The 20203-nt window shown below is 41.3% G+C and overlaps 1 protein-coding gene across 2 annotated transcripts in view; it reads left to right on the plus strand.

The window, feature by feature from the left end:
- PID1 (phosphotyrosine interaction domain containing 1) overlaps window positions 1-20203 on the plus strand; it is a 175722-nt gene that overhangs the window by 56994 nt on the left and 98525 nt on the right. The window contains exon 2 of one of the 2 annotated variants that reach the window (XM_074963862.1): window positions 970-1116. The exons of the other annotated variant lie outside the window; for it this stretch is intronic. Coding sequence (XP_074819963.1) covers window positions 970-1116 — 147 coding nt within the window. The remainder of the gene's footprint in view (window positions 1-969; window positions 1117-20203) is intronic. 2 annotated transcript variants of the gene reach the window in all.

Raw genomic sequence — 20203 nt, forward strand, 5'->3', positions numbered from 1 at the left:
TTGGAAATCTCCCAAGAACAGGCTTTCTTTATTTAAAAACTTTTAAAATGTTGTATTGTTTTACGTGAGAGTTTGTTTTAAAAACTTGCCATTTAACATTATTACGGTTTAATCTTTATTTTTCATAATTTCCCATTCTAAGCATAGGGAGTACTGTGTGTGTAAAAAAAAAAAAAAAAAAAAAAAAAAAAAAAAAAAATGCTGGAAGTGCCACCTACTCTTATGGACCAATACTGTGATTTACCTGAGTATACTATATATCCTGTTCAGAGTGAACAATGGAAGGGGGTCCAAATTTAACAAGCCAAGGAATCAAAGACAAATGGAGAGGGCCTGACAAGGCATCCAACTCAATGGGAGTGTTGCTGGTGAAGTCCGTGAGAGCAGAATTGAGCCTTGGGGGAGGGGGAAAATAATAAACACTAAAAAAAATTCCTTTGAAATGTTGATTGCTGAATTATAGGGCCACAGAGATAGGGCATTTTGTCTTTTCCTTTTTTTCTTCCAAATGTTCTGATTTTCCCATTTTATCTTAAGTAGAGGCTTGCTGGGTGTGGTCTGTCTTTACCAGGAAGGGCAGTTTGTGGAAAGATTCAGTGTGTGATTGGGATTTTGATTGATTTTTAGTGGGATTTGTGGGTGCCCAGTACTCCTGAAAATCAGGTCACTTTCACTTAGGTGCACAAATATGGATTTAGGAGCTGAAAGTTAGGCCTTCAAATTTGGAAATGTTAGCTTCTGTTCTAAAAGATACTGGGCCACTCTTTGTGTGTGTCTTATTTAATTGTACATGTTTACTCATTTCTAATAGTAATCTATTTTTTTAATTTATAAAACATCCTCCTATCGCACATGAGGCTTCCAAGGCACTGAATGGACAGTTAAAGACACTCAGGTGAATAGAAGTATTAACTTTCAGTCCTCCTTTGTCTGAATTCAAGTGAATTGCTTTTTTGTTTTGTATTTTAGCATTTTCAGACCATGTTGAAGACCAAGTTGAATGTCCTAACTCTTCGGAAAGAGCCTCTTCCTACAGTGATCTTCCATGAGCCAGAAGCCATTGAGCTGTGCACCACAACTCCATTAATGAAGACCCGGGCCCATACTGGATGCAAGGTATTTGAAAAATCAAAACCCCCAAGGCTCAAGACAACTGTGGAATTGTTCCACACGTATAAGAGGAAAGTGGGAAAAATTTCATTTTGTTATCTTGGAAACCTCATTAAATAATGCTAATACTGTGAGGTTTATAAATCAAAAGAATCTTTGGGCTTTTTTTAATTAACATTCTGCTCCTTAATAAATGAGGTTCTCATGCATAGAGAATGAAATCCCAAAGCAGTTTTGCAATCCTGGCAATAAATTGCACTTGGATCCTGGCTTCCAAAATTGCTTATTATACTCAATATGTAATTGTTTTAGTGATGGTGTCATTTCACCTGGGCTAGTTTAAACGTGATTATCGGTACTAACACTGAGATGAAAGATGAGGTTCCCAGGCCCAAGCACCCTGTTTAGTAATCCTTACCAACATACATATACGTCCATTGAAATGGCTTTGCAGGATCAGGCTTGAGATAATATTTAAAAATAAAGAATTAGACCTTGAATCAATTAACCAGCAAGATGACTTTGTCCAATTACAGCAAACTACAGCTCCTGAAAAAGTGTATTTATTCTCTAAACTGCTTAAGCGCATAAAGTACTTTCTCTACTGTGACTATTTAACAATAGTGAACAGATCTGCTGGTCTGTCTGGGTATATCTGTCTAATTTAGTTACAAAACTAGGTTAGCCCAGTGGAGCCACAGATGTTATGGGAGATTGAGCTGGATTCTCATTTGGCTTGTACATCATCAACAGGATTGTTAGCTAAGTTCCAGTTGCTGAGCCAGATACATACCTGAGCCCAAAGGTAGTGAGAGAACAGTTCTTTTAGTCTTGGGCATCACTTGCAGTGCAAGATGCCAGCTGTAAAATAAAACCCTTTCTGATGTCACAGTGGTAGGTGAAATAGAAATTTCAAGCTACAAGTAAAACTTACAAGACCTTTTGTGCCTGTTGTTTCTGGTAATAGCCATTGAGATATTGCCATTTGGTAGAGGTGTGGAGGGAGAGGTTGCTTGATGGTGGTTTCCTATGCTTTTCACAGCATTCTCAGTAGGTAAAGGAAATGAGTTGTGGGTACATTATGAAATGAAATGCTTTACAGTGTTAGGCTGTTCTTTTCCTGGAATGTCGGTCACCAGGATTTTATGAGCAAACCTTTGTTCTAGGAAGTTTGACTTTCTTGTGGCTCTTTGCTGCGAGTGCAGCTGAGAAGAGCTCATGTTCAGTGTCAAGTGCCATTGCTGCATTGCGTTGATACAGTAGAACACAGGCCAAATGAGCCCTACACAATATTATAAGTCATTGCTACTGCCAGAGGTTTCCCTAATGATGTCTTTTGTCCTTTGTGTTGATACATAATGAAATTTGGGGAACATCAGTAGTTAATAGTACGGACTGTGGAGGGTCTGGCTTTCACATTTTGTGTGATGGGCTTTGGCTTAACAACACTTTCTGAAAGGAAATTTAACTCTGCCTCTGAGAGTATGATTGTAGAGTTCAAATCAGAGAGTGCTATTGGACTCATCCTGCAGTTCTTTAACAAATGAAAGCTCTTCTTTAACAAGTGACGCGTGTTGCAGAATGAGTTGGAATCTATAGCAGTCAGAATCCTATTCCATACTTAGCTTTTTATCTATTTCTGTGAAAAAGCATCCTGTCAGCTACCACTATATACATATCTTCTTCCCCTACTTGTCAGTGGCAACAACTGTATGTCATGCAGTGTTGTAGTCCATCTCCTTGCCAGAATTGTTGCCTACAGTGTAGTTTCCAGTGCTTTGTTGAGTTAGTCTCAAATGACTCAAGAGATGGGGCTTCTAGTACCTTTCCTGGGAGACCATTCCGTATTTGCATTGCTCTCATGGTTAAGAAGTTTTCCTCAGTTATTAGCCTGATTTTTCCCTTTCCCTATTTTACCTCATTGCTACATTTATTTATCCTTCTCTTCAAATATTCGTAGCTGGTTTGGCTTCCTCTCCCCTTGATGTTCAACGCTCCTCGCCCCACCCCCACCCCCACAGTACTTCAGTGATTAATTCATTTTTACTTCTGCAGGTAACTTTTTTAATAGCAATTACTGTTTTTCTTTTGCCCTTTGGTTAGATCCACCAAAGGACCTAGATAAGTAATAAAAAAACATAGCTAATAGAGTTGGGCAAATACTATGTGACTGTCTGCTGGATGAATAATTTAGGGAAAATTTAATTGCATAATTTTTTCAAAAGTTTGTGAAATTTAGCCAAATTATTCAGCGAATGTTATTCAGGCAGCTTTACCCTCCCACAGTTTCCCTCCACCATCCAGCTTTAGACTGTTGAGTAAATTTGCTTGCTAGATTGGTTCCTGAAAAAATGTTCACTCAGCCTTTAAAAACCATCAGAGTGCCTCCCATGTCTGCATTTCCTTAATCTGTATACCTCGGCTTGCCTTTTTCCAATCTTATCATATCATATTCTAGGCTCAACAACATGACTCCACCAAGCAAACACACACTAACACAAACAAACAAGATATAATTTACATTTGATTTTGCAGCACAGAACTGCAGTTATTCCACGTTCAAAATACTAACAGTCATAGTCTCTCAGTGCAATATTAACTTACTCAATGGCACAAGTTCCAGCTCCTTCTTGCTATCCCGGCCCTTCTTTTCTTTACTCTCTTTCTTTGAAATTCCTGACATACAGGCAAGAGCACTGCTGCAGTCTCAGGATTTCAAGACTGAACAACACCTCAGATGCCGTTGCAGTCTTTGCTTGTGATTTCATATAGTTCATAATGCAGGCCAGCGCAGCCGAAACTTCTTGGGTAGTGTGTGCTGTCAAAGATTCCAGTATATTTCTTAAAGATGAACAGACTAATTTATGAGAGAGGTGAGGTCAGAGCCCAGAGTGTAAGCTTGGGTTCTACTTCTACTGCTGACACTGCTTACAGTCTTGGGCAGGACACTCGGGTCTTGATCCTGCCCACTGCTGAAACCCCTTATCTGTCAAGAAAGGCAACAACATGGGTGCCAACAAGATTGGATGCTGCTTTTTTCAGCAATGCTGTGCGGTTTAATGTAGTTAATGTTTGTAGACAGTGACAAAAGAAAAGTGTTTTAGCATTTTGGTCACAACAATAGTAGCTGTTCTCAAGAGAGAAACAAAACACCTTGGTTAATCAGGGACCTGTACATAGAAAGTCACTATTTGAGTTAAACCCTAATATAGCTGGGAAGGGGAGGAGAAGGCTAAGAATATATGTTTTATTATTTCCAGCTTACTTGTTGGGCGAGATTTTTAATCATGGGTTTCTAAATTGCTCCTACCAAAAATTAAATACATATCTTTTTGTATGTGCATGAGTGCAATTTAGATCCCCACATATGAATATTGAGCTCCCCTTTGTTCATATGCTGAGGATTTAGATTTGACTGTGGTTATCTGACTTGTAGCTCTTTGATTATTAATTGTGATGCACTCTTGTGTTTTCAAGTGGAAACTTTCTCTCCTTTCAGCACAACGCTAAGTACTGTAGCATCAGGTTGAGATTGGAAACCTGGAATGCTTCTCGAAAGTAGGTTGCTCAAAATGGTCGCTTCTCAAAAGTAGCTGCTTCTACTGTCCCTTTTTTAAAGCTTTATCCTTATCCTTTGAAGAATAATCAAATATTATATTAGTTTATGCAGATTTCAAGGCTCCTCGTTTTCTCTCTCTTAAAGCTGTGGAGGCATTACAAGGGATTTTATGTATTCTGTTGCTGCTTTTCCAGGCATTGTTACTGTAATGCAAAATGACAGAGGTTAAAAATGTTGCCTTGTAACTTGTGAAGTGGTGTCATTGGTTGAACATTTGTATTAAATGATAAGACTCTTCAATGTGAAGTCTGTATTGAAGAGTCAGTGACCAGAGTCAGTAGTGGTTTCATTCAAATGTAGTGACCCTTATTCTTGGATTGACCAGGGGGTCTCGATTAGAGCAGCATGAGCCTAGCAAGGAATATTATTCATCAAAGCTGATTTGCTATAGTTTAGGTACAACTCATTCCTTTCCTAGGGATAAGCTCTTGTTAAATGGCAACATAAATTTCCATGATACAGCATTTTTAGGTATGGTACATTGCCTGTGGTTTTTCTTTTATATTCAATTGGGAAGATTATTAAATTCAAGCTCTTTGCTCATCTCTGTTGGACACGTAATATTAACATTTCTGAAATGACTTGTGAGCTTAATGCTTGTAAAGTTCTTTTCAAATAAGATGGCAGGTAACTTGCATAGGTGGCATTAGTGAGATAATGATGTTTTAAAACCAAATCTGACTCATACTGTTACAGATGAAAAATTAAGAATTAATGGAAGCAGGTATAATTTATACCTGTTATTCTGGAGTTGGTGAAAAAATATTTTCACCAGCAGTAGAAAGGACCTAATCCTGTGTCTGGACTTCCTAAATGGGAGTGGTTAGTGGAGTTTGTGTTCTGTGCACGCTGGGGGTCCTTGCCCACAATTGGAACTTCTAGGTGCTTCTGTAATGTACATTATACTAATAATCTTCTGTACTTGGTGTATGGTATGGCTTTGTGGAATATTGAAGACCCTGGGCCAAATCCTTCTCTTCATTAAACCTGTGTTAGTTCATTAACTTTATTGAGTTACTTCAAATTTAACTAGCATGACATAAATGAGAATTTGACCCACAATACAAAAATCCATAATTAATTTCTAGAGTTAATAGTCAGTGATTTGCTCTCATGCCTCAAAAATAATGATCTGATGATGTCCCACACAAATAAGAAAATCCTCATTTGGATACTTGTAAAATAGGTGTCCTAAAGTTGCCCCCCGGGCCTGATTCTGATCTCCTTTCCTGGGAGACATTATTCGAGAAATAATGCCTGTGAAGTCAGTGGAGTTGCACCAATTTGAAAGCTGGGTTAACTAAGAGGATGCGCAGGAACAGACAAAAGCTTAGAATCCCAGAGTAATATATAATTCCTAAATTAAATAATAATAATAATAATTATTATTATTTTATTACTGATAAATATCCTTGTTAAATTTTACCAAACTCTTGCTTGGGTATTACTCTGTCTATTTCTGCTGGTCTCTCTTCTCTATTTAGATGCAAACTCTTTGGGGTAGGGAGTTATTGTGTGTCTGTAAAATATCTAGGACAATGGGATCCTGATTCTGATTTGGGGGGGGGCCTCTTAGTGAGACCACAATACAAATAATGTAACAATAATAACGACATGGCATGTCAGCTTTTGACTACTGTCCCTTTTAGCTAAATATAACACAATAGCCTAATAGTCAGGACCATCCTTAACCCCGTCCTTTTCCTCCCAATTTGTTTGACAAATCCCAAATTCTCACCTCAATCACTTAAAGAAAAGTGGCAAACTGCTACCCTGTACTACATGTTTACTATTTCCTGCCCATATCTTATGCTACTGAAATCTAGATAATCTAGATAGTGAGTAAGTAAAATGTGGTGCAAATAAAGCTTTTCTTCTCACTTGAATACTGAGGGTCAGCTCGTGGTCCCTGCTCTGGCCTCTTTGTGCTATCCTGGTGGAGCAGAGGGGCTGAAAAACTGCCCTATGAGGTCAGTTGAGGTTTCTCCTGATGTGGGGGAAATCCCAGATGACATAAAGTTGGTTTAAGGGGGTTTGTCAGCTGGCAATTTCTTGGCTGGTCTAATGGCTCATAGAGATCTGTTACAAGCTGAGATAATGGCCCCAGGGGGCAGTATAATTTAGAACAGCGGCAGGGTTGAAATTATGCCCAGCAGCTCCAGCTTTAGAACAGAGCTCTGGTGCAGCTGAGAGTCCAGGTCTTAGTTTAGATTTCAGTTATAGAATCAAACTGCTTGGTTATTTGTGTTCAGCTATACGGAATCATGTCTAGTAACTTTCAGTTTATCTCTAGATGTGAGGAGTCTGGGTTCCCGGTCCCCAATCTGAACTAAGAGCACATGGCAATATATTATTTATTCAGAACAGCAGACAATTATGTATTTTGTAAATGCAGAACATGCATTTTCTTTTTGACATCTTTGGTGCTTAAAAATCTACTGTTTTATTTAAATTTCCTTCAGATAATTTAAGTACCCTCCCAACCTTTAAACATTTATTGCCAGTTTGGCTACTCAAACCACAGTTCAGTAGCTGCTGCATATATTTCTAAACCCACTTCATCTCATCCTAGACCAAATAAAAATGTTCTCTTTGCAGCTGTAGTGAGGTCAGGAGCAGTTTTCCTGAGCACAGCTGCATCTAGCCATAAATATAATGTGAATAGCCATAAATATAAAAGCTAGCTAGCTTTTTGATGGTCTTTATTACCATTTTGTTAGATCATAACTTGAAGGTGGCCATTATCTTTTAATAAAGAAACAAATTAAACAACCCAAACAAACAAATAATAATAAAACCCTAATCCAGGGTCTATTATTATTCTACCACATATGTGAATGGGAAGCACAATGCCTCATTTTCTTTTTGCTTCATTTAGGGCTCTCTATCTGTTACATGTAAGCCATGCACACTTTATACTACAAATTGACAGTGTTACTCTAATTGCCAAGTTCTCCCTCCAACTCCTCCCAGCTGCATTAGGAAAAGTGGTACAGATCTTAATTGCTTCAGCGTATTAGAAGATTATATTCATCAGTGGGAGAGATGCTGAAATAAGACTTAGTTTTAGAGGCACAATTTCAAAAATGAGAGGGCACAACAATGGGAAAAGTTGCTTGTTGGAACATTCATTTACACTTCCCCCAGATAGTTTTCTTGGTCTAGAATTACACGAATTGAAGAATGCTCTGTTTCATTAACCTAAGATTTCAATAGCAAAGTTATTGCACTTTTTTAAGAAAGCCTATGTAAAAACAAAGTATTAATGTCCATACTTGGAACTGGGGGTGTGATTCTCAGCTTGCACAGAGATCTAGCGTTCATTGAGCTAGACAGCTAAAAATAGTAACAGGTTTCAGAGTAGCAGCCGTGTTAGTCTGTATCCGCAAAAAGAAAAGGAGGACTAGTGGCACCTTAGAGACTAACCAATTTATTTGAGCACTGATGCTCAAATAAATTGGTTAGTCTCTAAGGTGCCACAAGTCCTCCTTCTCTTTTATAAAAATAGTAACGAAGCCGCAGTAGCACAGTGAGCAGCAGCAAGATTGGTGCACTGAATACAAATCCATCCGGACACCATGGGTACATGCTTGGGGCAGCTGGACTATGTCATTGCTTGCCACTGCCCATGCTGCTATGGCTACGCTACTATTTTTGGCACACTGGCATGATGACAGCTAGTGCAAGTGTGGCTGTGTGAGCTGGGAATGCCATCCCCAGCTCCAAGTGTAGACACAGCCATAATGGCTTTACTCTGATAGGATCACAAGGCACTTTAATAACTGTGGGCCAAACCCTGTTCTGTGCTGAGCACGGGCAACTCTCACTGAAGTCAGTGGGATTTGCATGTGCTCACCACCTCTGAGTTTGTCCACGTAAGCGGTCTGATTCTGTACCATTAAAGTCTGTGGAAGTTTTGCCATTGACTTCAATGAGAACAGGGTTGAATGTGCCAACAAATGTAGCCACCTCTGCTGTGAAGGCCAGTAGCCAAGCAGACAACCATTAAGCAGAACATCCTACACAATATCTGGCATTGTGACGCTCTCCTCTCTGAACTTCCGAGCAGATCTCTGTTGCATATCATTTGCTCGCTTCATGCGTGGAAATGCCACTGACGTCAGTGGAAGTATTGTGAACTGGCTGAGTGCAAAATAACTAACAGAAATATGACGTGTGAATGCAAGTGGAAAATGATTAGTTCAGAAGATTCTTGATAAGATCCCTAGACTTTAAAAATGAACCTCTAATCAAAGGATTTAAATTAGGTAAAATGATTTAGTAAAACCTGACTAAGTCCAGCGTGCTTGAAAAAGACTTCTGGCAATGTTCAATGTTTCACTGTGGTAGGATGTCTTGTAGCAAATTTTGTTTGCTTACTAGTAAATAGGCATGATAGGAAAAATGTATTTTGGGTGCAGTAAAAGTTGCCATGTCTTGTCAGATATATTAATGTTCTTGCTTTTTGTTAGCATTTGCACTGGTGACATTTTGCAAGCAGGAGTTCGAACAAAGGGCATCTAGTTCTGGAAGTTTAAATTATACTTCCCTATCTAAAAACCTCCTTGTACATCACATTCACCAGCAAGGGTTGACTACACACATTTATCTGAATGCCTCTTGCTTAGGTATAGTTCCATGGGTTCTAATTTTGAATATATGTTAATTAAAGCTGAGCGGTACCACAATTATTTATTTATTTTGGGAGTGAAATTGAGAACTGCACCCACAGCACAATCCCTGGGAATATTGTAAATAATAATATGAAATGCCCCCCCAGCTACCCCCTCAGAAAACTAGAGTCTGCCTGGCTCCTTTATGGGCATGCAGTGAGCATGGGAAAGGCACCAGGAGTTTCCCGACACACCTGCATGACCTGCAGAAGGGCCAAGTTCCTGTTCCTGGGCAGCCCTGAGTGCTGCTCCCTCTCTACTTCCATGGGTTGACCTCATGATCCAAGATGGCCAGGTAGGAGGTAGGTTTATGGCTGTGTCTTACTGAGCCTTCCACTCCCTGGTGGAACTTGCTGATCATGATGTGGGGAAAAATGGGGTGTGACTGCACATCAAAAAGAGTGTAGTATGGTACACTCTGTGTGCCTGGGAGCTCTGGGAGAATGTCTCCTGCTGTTCTCTTGGGCTGGGGTGAGGTGGGCCCCTCCCACCTTTTATTCTGTGCCATACCCAAGTGGCACACGCTAGCCCCAAGCAAAGAGAGGGACTACCCAACATGCACAAGGGTTAAAAATCTTGGGATTCCTTCAGTCATATGTGGGAGCAAGTTCCAGAGCGAAAAGCACCCCAGCTGACCTCCAATGTTGCAAGAGCACATTACGGAGAGAGGAGGTCATTCAGGTAGCCAGTCCTTGCTCATATGGATATAATACACAAAACCACTATGCTGTGCATCAGTTAAGGTTGGGGATGTTTTCTGTGGCCTAAACCAAAACTTCAGAAGCAAGGAAATGAAAATATTATGGTATCCATCACAATCAGCCCATAACCTCTACTCCTGTACCTAGAGAGAGAGACCTCACTGCTAGCACACCCATGGTCTGCTATATCTAACTCACTATAATCTTAACTCTGCCCATGGGGTATATGCTCTGTGTATTTGAGAAATTATTTGCACTTCTCTTAAACCATGAAAAGTGTGCTTGCGTTGTCATAATGAGCCTTTCTTTCTAAGCTTGCTATGATATATGCATATTTCATATTGTTTTGGAAACCTGGCAGAGCAAATAACCCTGTTACATTGTGTGCTGTCAACTTGCCAAAAAAAGAGTGAGTTATCTTGAAGTTTGGAAACCTTGTGAAGCACATAAAGTCTAAGGAAGTATAATCAGCTGTTTGCCAAAGATCTTCCACAGCTTGTGTTAGATTAATTGAATTTTGGTTAAATAAATGGGGACCAGTCCATCATGAGCAACCAGGAGAAGGAATTTGGAGCCCGAGAAAAATTTCGAAGGTAGGAAGAAGTCTGTTTGGCTGGAATTGGGTCCTTTTTTCGATTGCAGAGCTTGGTGGTTTTAACTGCCTTTGAGTTAACAAAAGCTTTAATTGGAAATCATCATCCCTTAGTCTCATTAGCAAGAGATGCCAATCAGAAGAAATAATCTAAATTAAACCTTTTAATGTAAAACAATTATTTAAGGCTCTGAACAGTTTATATTCCAATTTATTATGGAAGAAATAATGATTCACATTCAAAGCATAAAATGCAAATAAATAGAAATCCAAAGTAAGCCGTTTGGACTCTGTGCGACTTGGTTGAGAATCATCATTAATCATTTATTCATTCCTGAATGTCACACTCAAAACAAAGAACAAACCTGTCACAAATGCTGACCCTCTCTGTGTTAAGAAGAAAATCAGGAACTTTTCATTGGTAGATGTTCATCATTTCTTTAGGATCCAAAGTATTATATATGCTAAAGTACTTTGGAATATCTAAATAGGGATCAGTCATCCTCTGCAGTGCAGCCATCATGGGGTAGAAAATGGTGGCCATTCTCTGCCAATAACTCTTCACGATGCTCTTTCAAAGAGGAAGTGAAGAAAAATATCTCCAATTTAAACTGTAATGGAAATTTTAGGCAGACAGAATTCAAGTTGGAATTTGGCTGTGACACTGAGGCTAGTACCACTCCTGTATGGAAGTGTGCCATTGGATCTTTAATGAGTGCAAGTGAATTAGACATCTGTTGGGAAGACAAGCCTCTGTACTAACACAGTGTCCTCTAACATAGTCATTGACTCAGTCTGACTCAGAGTGCTGACTGCCACCTACTGAATCCTCAGTTTTACTTTCTGCACCACTTGCGTTTTCAGTCCAAGGTCCCAATCCTGCAATCAGAGTGGCATGGGTAGAGCTCCATTGATGTCAGCGGGGCTCTTTGTGGATGCAGAGGTCTGCCTCCGTAGTGCTATTTGCAGGATTGGGTCCTAAATAATTTAAGTCCATCCCTCTTTAGCATATAAGATCTGGCAAGAGCACAGCACTTACGTGCTATGGCCGAAACGATCACACCCCCCCCCAATACTAAGATAAGAGAAACCGGTGAGATACTGGGTGAGGTTCTTTGACCTGCGTTATGGAGGAGGCCAGAGTAATGGTCCCAGGAGATCAGATCACAATGGTCCCTTCTAGCCTTAAATCTATGAAACCTGAGGGTCAAGATTGAAAATGGAAATTTTTCCTTTAAAATAAGATCATAGAATCATAGAATATCAGGGTTGGAAGGGACCCCAGAAGGTCATCTAGTCCAACCCCCTGCTCAAAGCAGGACCAATTCCCAGTTAAATCATCCCAGCCAGGGCTTTGTCAAGCCTGACCTTAAAAACCTCTAAGGAAGGAGATTCTACCACCTCCCTAGGTAACGCATTCCAGTGTTTCACCACCCTCTTAGTGAAAAAGTTTTTCCTAATATCCAATCTAAACCTCCCCCATTGCAACTTGAGACCATTACTCCTCGTTCTGTCATCTGCTACCATTGAGAACAGTCTAGAGCCATCCTCTTTGGAACCCCCTTTCAGGTAGTTGAAAGCAGCTATCAAATCCCCCCTCATTCTTCTCTTCTGCAGACTAAACAATCCCAGCTCCCTCAGCCTCTCTTCATAAGTCATGTGCTCTAGACCCCTAATCATTTTTGTTGCCCTTCGCTGGACTCTCTCCAATTTATCCACATCCTTCTTGTAGTGTGGGGCCCAAAACTGGACACAGTACTCCAGATGAGGCCTCACCAGTGTCGAATAGAGGGGAACGATCACATCCCTCGATCTGCTGGCTATGCCCCTACTTATACATCCCAAAATGCCATTGGCCTTCTTGGCAACAAGGGCACACTGTTGACTCATATCCAGCTTCTCGTCCACTGTCACCCCTAGGTCCTTTTCCGCAGAACTGCTGCCTAGCCATTCGGTCCCTAGTCTGTAGCGGTGCATTGGATTCTTCCATCCTAAGTGCAGGACCCTGCACTTATCCTTATTGAACCTCATCAGATTTCTTTTGGCCCAATCCTCCAATTTGTCTAGGTCCTTCTGTATCCTATCCCTCCCCTCCAGCGTATCTACCACTCCTCCCAGTTTAGTATCATCTGCAAATTTGCTGAGAGTGCAATCCACACCATCCTCCAGATCATTTATGAAGATATTGAACAAAACCGGCCCCAGGACCGACCCCTGGGGCACTCCACTTGACACCGGCTGCCAACTAGACATGGAGCCATTTATCACTACCCGTTGAGCCCGACAATCTAGCCAGCTTTCTACCCACCTTATAGTGCATTCATCCAGCCCATACTTCTTTAACTTGCTGACAAGAATACTGTGGGAGACCGTGTCAAAAGCTTTGCTAAAGTCAAGAAACAGTACATCCACTGCTTTCCCTTCATCCACAGAACCAGTAATCTCATCATAAAAGGCGATTAGATTAGTCAGGCATGACCTTCCCTTGGTGAATCCATGCTGACTGTTCCTGATCACTTTCCTCTCATGTAAGTGCTTCAGGATTGATTCTTTGAGGACCTGCTCCATGATTTTTCCAGGGACTGAGGTGAGGCTGACCGGCCTGTAGTTCCCAGGATCCTCCTTCTTCCCTTTTTTAAAGATTGGCACTACATTAGCCTTTTTCCAGTCATCCGGGACTTCCCCCGTTCGCCACGAGTTTTCAAAGATAATGGCCAAGGGCTCTGCAATCACAGCCGCCAATCATTACAATTTAGAATATTAACAAGCCTACATGCTTTTGTATAAAAATGCATTTGATTATATTAAAAAATATCCAGACTGGAAAACATTATCCTAGATTTTAAGTGACCATATAATATAAAAGTGAAGTAATTTCTTTCAGTTTTAAGGAACCAAGCATATCTATTAAGGAACTTCATTTTAACTGCAGGTACTGTGCACACGTATTGTATGGTCTTCTGTACTGTCCATGTGTATTTGTATAGCACTGAATTTATAATGCATATATTCTGAATAAATTTAAATGGTAGTTCAGGTAGGTGCAGCATTACCTTTTATGTTCCCCTTGGTATTATACCAGTGACAGCTGAGAGCAGACCGTTGTCCAGTAAACATTAAAATAGTTGTAGAATGTATTTTATTTTCTTTCAAAAAGTAATAGTGGTGTCACAATTTATTCTTTTTCACTGAAGCGTTCTGGTTTGGTACTTTTTTAAAATTTAAAAGTTAAATTAAAAAGAAATTAAAAAGAAAATGCTCCAAAATGTTGTGGTTTTCATACCGAGTGGTTTGTAAGTGAAATCAGTACATGTTTTCTCTATCTGAAGTGAGAGTGATGTTTATGGAAGGCACAATGTTCACAGCACGGGAGGCTGGAGTTCTCTGACTGTCCACCAAGTACAGCAGGGGAATTGGCAGTACAATCTGCCTTGCACTACACAACTATCATGCTTCAGTACTTATAGGACTTGACGACGACTTCTGGAGAGACAGTGTGGTGTACCCTTTTTGCCTCTTCCATCCTTGACCTCTCTCCAGACACTGACAACTAAAGTCCAGATCAGTGCCAGTTGTGATCTTGGTGTTTGAGATGTGGTCACCTGTCCTGTGGAAACTGGACTAAGATCATTTCACATTGATTACTGCCAAATGTCATATGGTAGCTATTTTTTCAGTCACTTGTTACTTGAGCTAAATATAAGCCAGTGATAGACAGGTAAAAGACTGTCTTGCATTGTCAATCATCTGACACATCCATTCTCCCCAAAAGCTGAATTTCAGCACTTAAGTCAGTGGAATATTTCCAGGTTTACACTGGTATAACAGAGCAAAATTTGGCCCATAGTAAACATATACAATCAGAAGACTGATCCATAGATTAAAGTATAATTCAGCTCAAAGGAACAATTCAACTGGGCTACTTCACATAAATTTGAACTAGTTTACATATATGAATGCTATAGTGACAAGTTCTCCAAACCCCATAGAAACAGTGATATCCGTTTTACGTTTGTACTTTTTATTAAAAAATGTGAAATTTAACTCTTTCCAATTCCAGTTCTAGTCTAGAGAATTCTTTTTGAGTACAGAGATCAGAAATGTCCTACCCCTTTCCTTATCAAATTTATTTTCAGTGTAAAACTCCATTTGGAGAACCCAGAAATATGTAATATAAATAAAACATGGACTTGTTTGGTCATGTGACATGTTCAAAATCACAAGGGAAGCTATGGACGTTCTGGGCTGAGAACCCTGATCTTCTGAAGGAGAAGTCACATGTCTAATCCACTGTGCTTCTCAGAAAAAGCCTCATATCTATGTATCTCTTTATGCTGTCTGTAAAATGGGGCTACTCGTGTACGCACCCTTGTCAACTGCTCTGAGCTTTACAGATTAAAAGTACTATGTAAATCCAAGATATTATTGGCCTGTGAGCCACATGACTAAGGGTCCGCTTCTGGATCAGATATTTATTTCAATGTGACCTTGGACAAGTCACTTAACTTTGCTGTTTTGCCATCTGTAAAATGGGAATATTAATCCTTATTCATCAGTTAGGTAGACTGTGCAGCTTGATTAGGAAAATTTGAACAAGTCTTCATACAAAATACAGCTCTATATAGTGAATATATGTTTGTTTTTATTTTTTGTATTGCATATTTTAATTTTGTACAATGCCTATAACTTGGAAATGGCACTTGGTGCCTGTAACGTTCCTCCTCTCAGGGTTGGGGCATCCCCTTCTGATGGCATCGGGAAGCTGACACACCCACTGGAAGTTCATTAGGTGGTCTGACGTGGGCCTGTACAAGTAGGCCAACTAGCCCTTCAGGTTTCCCTCAGGAGGGTTTTGCATGCCCCCAGTTGGCTGGTAGCCTGGCCTCCTGGCCAGGGGAGATAAAAACAGTCTAGGGGCTCAGCACTCTAGGCATGGGTTAAGCACTTAAACAGGATCCTTCAGTCTCCTCGTTGGGGCAACAACAACAGTCTATGGCTCTGGTGCTCTGAACATAGGCAGAATAATTAACCAGTCTATAACCCTCAGCCTCCTGGCTGGGGCAAATAGCAAATCTATGGCTCTGTTCCTATAGCTTAGCAGTTTAGTGCACACCCAGCCCATGTACAAGGTTGGGGTCAGGGGGTAGAGGGACCTGGGCCCACCCCGCTCCACTGGGTCCCAGCCGAGGGCCCTGGCAATGGCAGGCGATTCCATCGTGGGCAGGGCCGGTGCAACCACTCGGCGAACTAGGCGGTCACCTAGGGCGCCAAGTGGTTGGGAGGCGGCCAAAAACGCGCTCCGGGGAGGCAGTGGAGTGGAGGTGACCTGGGGCAGGGAGGCGCAGGGAGGGCTGCCTGCAGCAAGTAACAGGGTGGGGGGGGCACGCAGGGGAACCATTCCCCACCCCAGCTCACCTCTGCTCTGCCTCCTCCCATGAGCATGCCGCCCTGCTCTACTTCTCTCCCTCCCAGGTTTGCGGTGCCAAACAGCTGATTGGTGCCACAAGCCTGGGAGGTGGGAGTGGAGCAGTGACGGCATGCTTGGGGAGGAGGCAGAGCAGAGGTGAGCTGGGGCAGGGAGCTGCCGCTCGGCTCTCCAGGCCGAGGGTGGGGGGGCGGCGGTGGGGAGCTGCTGCTCGGCTCCCCAGGCCGAGGGTGGGGGGGCGGCGGCGGGGGCTACTGCGGAGGGGGCGCCGCAGGGCTTGCAGGGTGGGGGCGGGCGGACGCAAGGTGGAAGTTTCGCCTAGGGCGCAAAACATCCTTGCACCGGCCCTGATCATGGGGTCAGCAGGGAAACGTGGAGTTGCTGCCTTCTGGTTCCCCTGGACTACTTCCTATTGGTTCCTGCTGCTGCTGCTGCTCCATCATTTCTAGGCTGTGGCTCATGGTTGGGCAACCCTACCTCTGGCGTCTCCCTGGCGGTCTTCCATCTCCTGGGACCTTTCTTCCCCGCAGCAGGTCTGGGATTCTGCGGTGGATTTGGCACTCTGGAATGGACGTCTGCATGCTTCCCCTGTCCGGGCCTGACTGAGCTGCATGGCCCTACTCTTATACTTTCTGTCCCGCCCCTGCACTTCCTGTGAGGGGGAGCAGGGTGTGGTCAGCTGCGCCCACCAGAGGGAATTAACCCCTTCCATACTGGAGGGAGGCCACTCTGCCTCACTACAATGCTCTAGTGCATAAGTAGTACTATATGGGGCAGGTCCTCAGCTGGTGTACGTTGTCATAATTCCATTGACTTCAGTGGAGATGTGACAATTTACACCAGCTGATGATCTGCCCCTAAATCTTTAATTGCGTGATAATATACAGGTTCTCAGATATATTTCTTCTACAACCTTAAATCCAGATGTGAACCCTCTGTGGCACCATGAACTCTTAATGGGTTCAATCCAAAGTCTTCTAAAGTCCATACAGGGCTCCCATTGACTTCTGTGATTTCTGGATTGGAGCTATATGCCATACAAATAGCATCCATATGAAAACTGTGCAATATACTGTAGCTAGACAACATTCTATGGATGAAATGTAACCTAGAGGAAACATTGAAAATGTGCTGGCATTTGTTGAGAATTAAGACAAAATTAATTCCCTCAGTGATTACAACCTTCTCAGTGGTGTTTATTTAATGTGTATTGCTGTTCATTGTGTTTTATTAATATATTACTTCTTAATACATTTGGAAACAAAAAGAAATTTTATATCAGTCTCGGAAAACTTCAATTTTCAATGTACTTGTAGTTGTCGAATTAGAAACATGTCAGTATCTTTCAGTGTGGTAATATACAAGAATAAATTCTGTAAACAGTTCTCACTCAAACAGTTTAATATTTTGAAGTCCACTTGTAGGAGAAATATTTGTTAGTGCATTTTGAAGATTTAATACAAATACAGAATTATATAAAAGTGTAACTAGAGTGATAATCAAACAAGTCTCATAAAATTAGACATTGTTAATACAACATTGTACATGTATTTCTGTGGGGAACTACTTGAAGTACTGACATTAATTACTGTCCAATGGTGTACGTGTCTGCAAAAGAATGGAATATCCTCCTAAACGTATGATACATGGGTACTGAGAAAATTATTAAAGTATATACCTTGGGGAGAAGTGAACGTATTGTAAAAAAATGTGTATCCGTATCCATAGAAGTGCCTCCAATCCCAAACCTAAATTGCTGACACCTCACCATTCTAAGGATCTGGCCCCTTGTGGCAATGAAATTAGTGTAAGCGTTCAGTGATGAAAAAAAATTACAAAGATGTAACATGTTTTTAAAAAAGGAAAATATGATTTTGTATGACATTATTTATAAAATACTGTGTGATCATGTACTAAAGATTGTATCATAATATCTATACACAAAAAGCTAGAATTAAGGTTGTGTTGTACAGCCCTGAAGGCAGCATGCTGGAGTTTAGTATATGCTGGAGTTTAGTACAACTGTGAAGTCCTAGATATCCACAGATTTGTTACAATATTTGTTCTGGGATTTTTGGTGCTGTAGAAAGGGCCATGCTCATGCATGCAAGGTCTTTTGGTCATAGGAGTTAACCAGTTCTGTGATAACCAGGGTTTAAACATCTTGTACTTAATAGCTTTTGACACTCAACATTAAAACAAAATTTAAATTTATTATAGTGGTTACTCTGAGCAGATGCTGAAGTCATTGTCAATCGTTTTGTTATGGAGTGTCCTTGAGAAATGTTTCCATCTTTGTATGACCGCTTCAGTTTCGGAATGGAGCCACTAGAAACTTCTTTGATCTAATTTGTGTGAATGATATCCAGGCTAGGTCTCCATGGTTACTGAAGCATGCCTGCTAGCAGGATGGCTCTTCATGATAATTAGTGTAGACTCTGCATCTTTGCTTTGTACTGGCTCTTGTAGAATGAAACATCCTTCATTTCTAAACTTTAAGCCATTCTTTAATGTAAATCTGGCAGCATTGGGTTCTCTGGGTGTTATTCGTCCTGCCCGCCAAATACCATTAAAGAATGTGCTTCTGTGCAGCAGCACAAAATCAGATGTGACAGATGTTAGGTAGATCTTTTTAGACAATGCTTCTTTGTGAAATAAATAAATGAATGCATCTTTATTAATCCATGGAGGTATTTCATGTTGTTACTCTTCTGAAACCACTGGTATTAGGTTTGATTTACTTGGACAGCATTGCATTTAGATTCTAACATGCATGCATATGTATGATCACACAGAGTATCCCAAAATTAGGAGGTTTGTTGTACCACAGAAGTTTGATGATGCACACAGAATGCCCATGCTGTTTCAACCTAATGTGAGTCTTCTTAGCAATTCATAATAATTTCTAATTGACTAGAATATAGCAATGTCAGTTTTCCTCTTGCGGCTGATCCTGCCTGCTCAAAACTCCCCTTGAAGCCCATGAGATTTTTGGTATACAAGAATGTTGGAATTGGACTGCAAATTCACTTATCTGTAGTAAGACACTGTGGGCCTGATCCACAGCCCATTGAGGTCAATGGGAATGTACAATAATATAATTATACTCCTTTATATATGATACTTTAATAACAAGATTGTTAATTTGAGCAAAGAAAAAATGTATCTAGCACACATCTCCAGTTCTCCTGGTTTCCTGTTTCCCCCCACCATTTAATTATAATCTACTATACCAAATAATTTGTAAATATGTTCCGATTGGGTGTAGGGCAGGGGTCTCAAACACGCTGCCTGCAGAGTTATTTCCTGTGGCCCGCCATAGACACCAACTCCCCCGGCAGCCAAGCTCCCCTCCTCCCCCCACCCGAGTGCGCTGCGTCCCCACTCCTCTGCCTACCTCCCAGCGCTTCCAGCCACCAAACAGCTTAGGACTTTCCAGGAAGGAAGGGGGAGGAGCGGGGACGCGGTGCGCTCAGGGGAGGAGGCAGAGAAGAGGTGGGGCTGGGGTGGGAATTTGGGGAAGGTTGGAATAGGGGAAGGGAGGGGGTGGAGTTGGGGTGGTGACTTTTGGGGGAAGGGGTTGGAATGGGGGCAGGTAAGGGGTGGGAAGAGGTGAGGCAGGGGCAGGACCTCATGGAGTAGATGAGTAGTCTGAGGCACGAAGTTCAGCATGTATGATTCTTCGCTGTGAGTAGTTGGGAAGAATGTTTGTTAAAAGTGGCAATGTATTTTGTATGAACAGTTACTTTAAAAAGTTCCTGCCGTTACAGCTATGTTGATAGACTGTTAGTGTAGATCATCATCAGTGTTACTGGCCACATAAGGAATAGTTACAGGTGTTTATATTTTATTAAAACCTCTCTTCGCATTACAGTTTTAAAAAAGTTAATACGTTGACTTTTAATAGCATGCTATATTACTCTTCATTTTTTTAAATTTTTTTCTATCGTTGTATGAAAAGGTTTCAGTGATGCGGCCCTTGGGCCGATGTACTAGTCCTCATGAGGCCCTCATGGTGATTTCAATTTGATATCCCTGGTCTACATGGACCAATTAATATACAATATGTTGGTGTGCTTTAGA

Source organism: Natator depressus, chromosome 9, assembly GCF_965152275.1.
Source record: "Natator depressus isolate rNatDep1 chromosome 9, rNatDep2.hap1, whole genome shotgun sequence".
Taxonomy (NCBI): Eukaryota; Metazoa; Chordata; order Testudines; family Cheloniidae; genus Natator; species Natator depressus.